The sequence below is a fragment of the Galeopterus variegatus genome, unplaced genomic scaffold, assembly GCF_000696425.1.
Source record: "Galeopterus variegatus unplaced genomic scaffold, G_variegatus-3.0.2 Scaffold14, whole genome shotgun sequence".
Taxonomy (NCBI): domain Eukaryota; kingdom Metazoa; phylum Chordata; class Mammalia; order Dermoptera; family Cynocephalidae; genus Galeopterus; species Galeopterus variegatus.
Genome location: NW_007726125.1, coordinates 616,739 through 626,065, shown reverse-complemented (window position 1 = coordinate 626,065; position 9,327 = coordinate 616,739). Strand labels below are relative to the sequence as shown.

The window sequence follows — 9,327 nt, the reverse complement described above, 5'->3', positions numbered from 1 at the left end:
TCGGACCCAGCTCGCCCTCCAGCGCCGGAGGGAGGGGCCCGAGGAGGAAGTCGGCGGCGAGTCCTGCCTCTCCCTGCTGCGCTCCTCGCCCGCCCCGCCCCGCCCCTTCCCCATCCCCCTTCCCGGCCGCTGGAAGCACGAGGGGCGCCAGCTGGGTGCACCCAGCTCGGGACGCCGGGAGGGGGCCACGCCCGGGGATCAGTAGCCGCCGAGGCCACTGGAGCGCGGGGACGCGGACAAAAGCAGAGGCCCCCCCTTCCCCGCCCCCACCTCTCAGGCCCTCCCGCCGCCGCCGAGGCCCCTTACGTCGCCCGTGGGACCCTCTGTAGCGCGATGGTTTGGGAACACGCGTGCCTCCCTCCACTATGCGCCTCGGGAAGGTCGGGCTTGGTCTCCAACCTTTGTGTGTCCCCTCCCCCCCTGCTCTCGGCACACACTTATCTGACCAAATGAACTCTGTCGGGCTAGTGCTGACGCGGGGCTAGTTGCCTGGAGTCTAATATCTGCACAGGTCAGTCCACCGCGGGTCACGGCTGGGCGTTCTCTACAGGCTCAGCACTTACTCTAAGTACCCTGCGGGGTCGTCCATGCTTAGAATTCTGCCCACGCGGAGCCGAACACGCGAAGCCCTCATGAAGGCAAGATTAGCTTAAGTGGGATAATAGGATTTAATGTACTGCCAAGCAGGTGCGACCTCCACAACCACATGTGGCCAGGCAAGGAAAACTGTGCCCTAAGGCTGGACTGGAATCCCAGAGGCACCCAGCCCCCAATACTCCTGGCTCCCAACATCTCCACGAGTGGAGCTCAGCTCTGCTGAGACCAGGGGATTCTAACTGCAGACTAGACCCTTTAGTGGGTTCTGAAATCAATTAATTAATTAATTTATTTATTTATTATTATTATTGTTTTTCAAAAGATGACTGGTAAGGGGATCTCAACCCTTGGCTTGGTGTTGTCAGCACCACACTCCCCCAGTGAGCCAACCGGCCATCCCTATATAGGATCCGAACCCGTGGCCTTGGTGTTATCAGCACCACACTCTCTGGAGTCAGCCATGGGCCGGCCCTGAAATCAATTTAGTAAATCCCCATCAGCATTTAAAAAAAGAGAAGAAAAATATCAAAGTGCAATGATCTCAGAAAGGATAAGTAAGCTTTGGAAAACCTGTTTCAACTTTTCCTACATGTGCATAGGATTACAGTAAAATGCAATTCCTCCTGTAGTTAGAGTCAGTCGTCTGCTAGTCATTTCCACGGCAGTGAAGACTGTTTTTCCAGGAATTCGCTGCAATCAGCCTCCTCAAAGCCACCTCCTTTTGCTCCACCCCCAGGGGCTGTCAGAGGGTGGGCACGGCACCCACATGGTCTGAGGTCTCCTCTCTTGCAGCCCAGCTTCCTCACACTCCAGGATTTCTGTACCTCCACCACCCTGACACCCTTCTATGTACATAGCAGCACCCATTTTACAGGGGCTTCCAGCACTGAGCACAGAATTCCATATGGGATGTGGGCAGTACCAAGCTCCTGTAGTTCTACCATTGCCCAGGTCTTGGATGCTTTGCCTCTATTAATGGGATTAATCCATCGATAGCCAATGATGCCCAAGTTTCTATCTGCACCCCACACCTCGATCCTGAACTCTAAATGGTCTCTCAACTTTTGTACTTGTCTGTCTGACATATATCTAACATACCCCAAACCAAGTTCCCAATCTCTCCCCGCTTCTTCTCCAAAATGTGCTCCATCTACAGCCATCCCTATCTCATTTAATGGCAATTCCATCTTAGGCTGCTCAGGCTAAAAACCTTAACTCTTTTCTCTTACTCCTCACATCAAGTCCACAAGCAAATCCGTAATCTGACCACATACCATCTCCCTGGGTCCCAAGCACCACCCTCTTGCTCCTGGTTACTGCAAGGACCTCCTAACTGGTCTCTCTGCTTCCTCTCTTGCTCCCCTAAAATCTATTCTCAACACAGCAGCCAGTCTTCAAAAATGAAAAGTCAGGACATGGGTCTCCTCTGCTCAGAACCCTTCCATGGATCCTTGTCTCACTGAGCTCAAAAGCCAAAGACCTTTCTTACAACGGTCTGCAAGGCCCTGTGTCATCCTCACCACCACTGCTACTGCTGCCGCCGCCGCCGCCACTCTCCCCTCACTGATGCACACTGGGGGGATGAAAGGGAAAATACAAGGTAATCCTGGGACATTTTGTTGGGCCACAAAGCAAAGAAGTGATCAAAGACTAATGGGGTCATGTCGAGAGGACATAGGAACCAATTTGATGACCAATTTGAGCATCAAAAGGCATAATTAAGTAATGGATTCTAATGCATCAAATCAAAAAACAATCCATTAGTCCATAGCAAAACTCAGAGAGAGAGAGAGAGAGAAGGGGTGGAAAAGACACTCTTCTTTACAGAAAAATGCTGGCTGATAAATGTAGAAGAAATTATAAAATTAGAAAATCTAGATTCAAGGGCCGGCCCAGTGGCTCACTCGGGAGAGTGCGGTGCTGATAACACCAAGGCCCCGGGTTCGGATCCCATATAGGGATGGCCGGTTCGCTCACTGGCTGGGCGTGGTGCTGACAACACCAAGTCAAGGGTTAAGATCCCCTTACTGGTCATCTTTAAAAAAAAAAAAAAAAAAGAAAATCTAGATTCAAGCAAGGATCATCAAAGGATGTGAAACCACTGGATGGAAGATTGTTAGAAAACTATATATTAAAAGAAGGTCTCAAAGTCTGTCCCATGAATGACTTACTAATTACCAAAGGGAAAATGTACCTCTCAGGGAGAGATCTGGTGACCACCTTCTTAACCAAGTGGTCAAAAGTAGCATCATAAGCAATGGGACTAGCTGAAATAATTTACCTCCTTATATGATGCAATAAGAGGTACACAACATCACCAATCCTTGTAGCATTGCCAAAAGTGTTTAACCCAGATTTAGCAATGAGGACATAATCAGACACCTCTAGCATGAGGAACATTCTACAAGACAACTAGCCTGGACTCTTTGAAAAAGTCAATCTGGAGCTGGCCAGTTAGCTCAGTAGGTTAGAGTGTAGTCTTATAACACCAAGGTAATGGGTTCGGATCCCTGTGCCAGCCAGCTGCCAAAAAAAAAAAAAATCAATATGGTGAAAGGCAAGGGGGCTATTTTAGGTTAAGAGACTAAAAAGACATAATAATCAAATAATGTGAACCTTGATTGAATCTAGGGAAAAAAAGCCAAGAAGCAATTGGAAAAATTTTAATATAGACTGTGTATTAGATGATACTATGGCATTATTCATTTTCTTAGGTATGATAATCATATTTCTCAGGTATGATAAAGGCCTGGCCTTTCAGAAATACCTACTGTCGGCCAGCTTGTGGCTCACTCGGTAGAGTGTGGTGCTGATAACACCAAGGCCATGGGTTCGGATCCCACATGGGGATGGCCGGTTCGTTCACTGGGTGAGCGTGGTGCTGACAACACCAAGTTAAGGGTTAAGATCCCCTTACCGCGGGCAGGCCCGGTGGCGCACTGCTACAGTGCGCTGCTTGGGAGCGCGGTGGCACTCCCGCCAAGGGTTCAGATCCCACATACAGACCGGCCGCTCACTGGCTGAGCGAGGTGCGGGTGCAACACTGAGGGTTGCGATTCCGTTGCCGGTCCCGGCCCGGTACGGGCGCGACACTGAGGGTTGTGATCCGTTGCCAGTCATGAAAAAAAAGACAAAAAAGGAAAAAAAAAAAAAAAGATCCCCTTACCGGTCATCTTTAAAAAAAAAAAAAAGAAATGCCTACTGTAGTGTTTAGAGGCTAAGTGTCATGATGTCTGCAACTTACTTTCAAATGGTTCAGTACAAACAGATGTGTGTGTGTATTCGAGAGAGAGCATGAACGTGACTGTGGCAAAATTTTAACGATTGGTAAATACAAGTAAAGAGTTATGGGTGTTTTTGTACCAATCTTTCAGTTCTTCATTTGGGGCAAAAGAGTGGGTGAGATACAGCCAAAATCAGAACCCACTGGCATGCCACTAGTGACCTCCCTCGGGGTTAAAACTGATCAATATCCTTTGTAGGTTGAGTAACTAGTTGTTGTGTTCAGCCCACATTTCTCCATATAATCCATAAGAATATTATAGAAAAAACTGCAAGAAATATTGTTGAAATCAAAGTAGTAGCTACAGAATTCCCTTTTTCTGTCTTCTGCTTACAGCAGAACAGAACCTAATGTGTGGCCACATGTTCAACTAGAATTTGTGGAGTGCCTGAATCTCTGCATCAGGTAGCTTCTTAAACAGCAGTGAGGTTGGCAACACATGGACTGTCTGATGCTGTGCTCATCCCATAGGAGAGGAGGCAGGAGCTGATGCAGCCTTGCTTGGTGGATAATTATATCCTGCTCACGGTGCTCAAATGCTTCCAGTATGTCTTATGCCAACTGGGCAGCAAGCCCCTTGAGGGCGTGACAGCTCTTCCCAACCCCCACTGCCTAGCTTGGCACTCCAAGAGGAACCCTCAGGGCTAACAAAATGAGGGTCCCAAGTGTTGGCCTGGAGAAGAGCCCTCCAATCCATGACCCCAGCATGGCACCCGTCTTTGCGGACTCAACTGCCTTCAGTTAGCATGCCAATTTGTTCACCCCAGAATGGAAAGTACAGAACAATGACCAACAAAGAAAGATCTCATGTGAGCTGACTTTTTGTGGGCTAAAGAGTTGTTCCCCATTCAGATCCTCCTACAGCCAGCCGCAAAAAAAAAAAAAAAAAAGTGTGGTTCCCCAGGCAATGATGTGTCTCCTGTTCCCCTCTGCCACTACTGGATGTAGGCAAGTCTTTCTGGGCCAGAATGTCAGTGTTTATTTATTTTTTTATTTTTTTAATTTTTTCAAAAGATGACCGGTAAGGGGATCTTAACCCTTGACTTGGTGTTGTCAGCACCACGCTCATCCAGTGAGCAAACCGGCCATCCCTATATGGGATCCGAACCCGTGGCCTTGGTGTTATCAGCACCGCACTCTCCTGAGTGAGCCACGGGCCGGCCCAAGAATGTCAGTGTTTATAAAGAGCTCAGGGGGCAGCTTGGAAAAGGAATACAAGGACAAGAAAAGCAAGGCTTCCTTGTTACCCCCCGCCAGCAAGAAGAAGTCATCATCAAGTCTGGCCGCCTTTCTCCATCCACTCACACGCCCTGGCTCTTCCTCTCATTCTGCCCGTTCTCCCTGCTCTCTCTGAGGTTCTCTCTCTCTCCTGACCCATACATATACACATGAGAAGGATACGAGCCCAAAAATGAGAGGTAAAATATGCATAGGAACACATTATAAAGAGGCCAAACAAAATTCCTCTGTGGCGAGAGATGTCAGGCTAGTGGGCACATGCCTTGCAGGCAGACGAGGAATCTTTAGGGATGATGGGAATATTCTATTTCTTGATCTGGATGTTGGTTTTCCAAGTGTATACAAATGTCAAAATGTATGGACCTGTACATCTTAAGATCTCTGCATTTTACTGTATGTAAATTTATACCTTATACCTGTTATCATGGAAAAAAAGAAAAAGAGGCCAAAAGGGAAAAAAACCACACTTGTAGGATCAAGTGAAAGAATAAAAAAATGAGAGGAACTATAGGAGAAGCAAAGAGAAAGAAGAGAAAATAAGAAAAGCTACAAGAGAAAGAGAAAGTAAAGAGAAGCATGGCTAAAAATATAAAGCAAACGAACATGAGCCTGCTCTCTCTCTACCATGCTCAGCACAAAGGGAAGAGGCAGGGAACACAGGCACAGGGCAAGTGCTAGCATCCAGGCCACCTTCAGCCTCTCAAGCGATCAGTACTCATTGATCATCCACAGGTACAGCCCCTGCCCAGATGCAGGCAGACCATGTCCGTGGGCAGGGATGGCCCCTGCAGGTGGCCCCTAGCTAGGCTTGCCCACTCTAATTCCCAAACAGGGGAATCTGGCTTTCCAGCTCCCACAATTCTACTCTGGGAGTCATTGCTTTGTTTGTAGGCCACGGGGGAGGGGCCTCCTGCCAAGCCCAGTGGAGCTTGAACCCAAAGGTCCCATCCGCCCCCTCCTGGGGTAGCACTTGAGCTCCTCCTCCCCGTTCCCGGGTGCTGACTGGCAGGCTGCCCAGCGAGGCCTTGCAGACATGCACTGGCTGCAGCCCAGCTCCGCAGGCCTCGGCCCCCTGCCACCATCCCCTCGTAGCCAGGAGCCCTCCTCTTATTCAACCTGCAGCTGCAGCTCCCCACCCTGCCCTGGCAGGGCACGCTGCTGGTATCTCCTCCCCAGAGGCTGGGCAGCAGCTCATCTGCAGCAGCAGTACAGTTTGATGAGGAAGCGACACCAGCTGGCACACCCTGCGTGTGCTTTTAAATCAGCCAATGGCTGCCAAGTCCTGGGGGCTGGGTGCTTCCTTGGGGCAGTACCCTCTGCAGCAGAGGGCATCCACCCAGGGGCAGCACTAATGCTGCCTTCAAACTTCATGGGCAGCTTTTAAGTGGGATCTGGCAATAAATATAAATAAACGGCCTCATCTCTGTTCCCCAAGCCATATTCTCCTCCACTGGTCCCTTGTTTCTTACTCCTGTAGGTGGTAGAATCCAGTGGGTGAGCACACAGGTTCTTATATCAGAAAAATTCGGCACCATCTGTGATTCTGTGGACCTTAAGGAAACCACACAATCTCTCTGAACCTCAGTTTCCTCATCTGAGGTGGGAATACTAACACCCCGTCATGGGGTGGTTAGGAGAAATGATGAGCTAGGACATATAAAGCAATTGGCAGCACAGGCATGTAGCGAACGCTCCATGTTGTTAACATTATCAGTTCACCTCCCCTATCTGAAAGCTGCCCCACGCCACGACAACTTTTACCCATCTTATGCCCATCCCTGAGGACCCCCTTCTGGGCTCTCCCTGCAGGTTCAGCTGCCTCCTGCAAACCAGCTGCCTCCTGCTGAGGCTGGAACTGTTGCCTTCTGCTGAAGCTGCAACTCTCACAGGGAGAAGGAACCGGCCCACCCAGTCCAAGCCCCAGGTGTGCCTGCTGTGGTGAGGAGTCCGCCACCCAGCACCACCCCCACTGGGGCCTGTTAGGACCTGAGCTGGCCACACCCTGGGAGGGGATCCCCCTGCCCTACAGGGCTGTGGTGCAACCAGCAGGGCTTAACCTGTCCCTGCCCTGACAGGGTAGCATATGAAATTGCCACTGTCACTCCCCTGCCCATCATGAGTTCAGGAGGCACTGTCTGCCTGTGCCTTCAGGCCTGGAGGGGACTAGGGAGCCTGAGTAACTGGCCTGGCTGATGTGGAGCACCCATCACGCAGAAGGGGCACAGTGATGCTCAGCGACTCTTTCCTGCTCTCAAACCACTGCAGCCACTCACAGGTGGGAGGCAGGTGTTCTAGGCCAGGTTAGGATGGGGAGCAAGAAGGGTAAGGGTCTAGGAGGGAGAGTCTCAGCCTCCAGTTTGGCTTATGAGACCCAATTCCCAAGATGCCAAGCGGTCAGGAATCTATTTCTCCATTCACCATTGAGTTCTTTCCCCTTAATTCCCACCCAGAGCCTCAGATCCCTGGCCATTGCCTTATGAAAGGAAAGAAGACCCAGGCCAGGACCCTCCCTCCACCTCAGGGAAACAGCCTTCCCTCCCAGAGACCCAAGGCTCTCCCCACAGCCTGTTCCTCGCCAAGGAGGAGGGGCTCTCTGACCCTGGAGTTTCCTACTTGCCTCAAGTCAGCTGGTGGCTACCACGCTTGCTCCTCCACAGAGCCTTGCTCTTGGTCCTGATGCTGAGCCCCGAGAGTGGGTGGGGACATGTGTGCCCATGAGGCAGTGGGGATGGACAGGTGGGTCACCAATGAGCTCGTATCACTCCAAAGACTGTACTATCACCCTGGTTTGCCAGGGTAGAGGTTCAGAGGAATGTACCTCCTGTGGTGGTGTGCCCACTTGCCACCCGAGAGCAATGGCATCAAGAGACAACAGTCACAGAAACCTGTTGGACACCCTGCCAGGAGCTCCAGAGCCCACGAGGTTCTGAATGGGTCACTTGGCCCTAGCAGAGGAGAGGGCTCTAGGGGTGTGACTCACCCAGCCACATGGCTTATCTCCAGTTCTCCCACCTTGTGGTTTCCACAAACCCCTTGGAAGAGAGCGGACGCAACTTGCTCCTCCCAGCTGCCTGTCCTATGAATGCCCTAGTCCTTTCACTACAGCCTGTGAGCAGTGGAGCAGAGAAGGAGCCCCTTAACCCCAAGTGTGGGCTTTAGGGAGCTGTGAACTCCAAGAATGATATACCATTTCTGGAGAGAGGGAATCAGAGATTTAATCTGATTTCAAGAAGATCCTTGCTACCCGCTGCCCCCAAAAAGGGGAAGAAAATTTAAAATGCATTAGTCTTGCAGACACAGGGAGCTTTCAAAATTAGCTTTTATCAGCTAAAAAGAAATCATACCTCACTTTGGAATAGTTATATACCCTTGACATGAAATATATGGCAAACCTCTTTCAACCTAAATCAAAGTTGACACTATTTTTTTTTTTTTGGTGTCCGGCCAGAATGGGGATCTGAACCCTTGACTGTGGTGTTACAACACTGCACTCTAACCAACTGAGCTATCCAGCCAGCCCCCAAAGTTGACATTTATATGGCTAATATTTATTGAGCACTTACTATAAGTGAGGCACTGTGCTGAGGTTTTTACATTCAGTCATTTATTTAATTCTCACAACAGAGTGAGATAGACGTTATTATATCCCTACTTCACAGATGAGAAACTGGAGCACAGAGAGGTTCAGGCACTTGCTCAGGTTACACAAGCACTAAGTCAGGAGTAGGAGTAGAACCCAGATCTGTTGAGTCCAGAACCCACATGGATGCTCTACCTATAGCCAGAATTTCAACCAGGTTTTGTCTCAAGTTACAGCCATCCTCCTCTTCTGGTACTTCGTTTAGCTGCTGTCCTTCCTTCCTTCCTTCCTTTCCCTCCCTTCCCTCCCTCCCTTCTCCCTACGTTCAACCCCCCCCACCTTCTTTTTTCCTTCCTTCCCTCACTCCCTCTTTCCTATTCTTCCTCCTCCCTCCTTCTTTCTCTCCCTCTCACCTTCCCTCCCTTCCTTCTTTCATTCATTCAACAATGTTTCTTGTGCACGTGCTGTCTTCTAAGAATTGGGGAAGTTGAAGGAAATTGACATGGCTGCTGCCTTCCCAGAGCTTAGATTTTATCAGGATCCCTTAAACTCTTCTTTCTGGAGTATAACCATCCTCAGCCACATTTCTTTAGACACTTTCACTCACCCATTCCTTTGCCTCCAACAA

At 49.9% G+C, this 9,327-nt stretch overlaps 1 protein-coding gene across 1 annotated transcript in view; it reads right to left on the bottom strand.

Moving 5' to 3' along the window:
- The window catches only part of SEMA4B (sema domain, immunoglobulin domain (Ig), transmembrane domain (TM) and short cytoplasmic domain, (semaphorin) 4B), a 29,668-nt gene extending 29,034 nt beyond the window's left edge, over nt 1-634 (bottom strand). The window contains exon 1 of the mRNA XM_008565846.1: nt 564-634. Within this exon, the coding sequence (XP_008564068.1) occupies nt 564-634 (71 nt within the window). The remainder of the gene's footprint in view (nt 1-563) is intronic.
- Nucleotides 635-9,327: the final 8,693 nt, after the last annotated feature.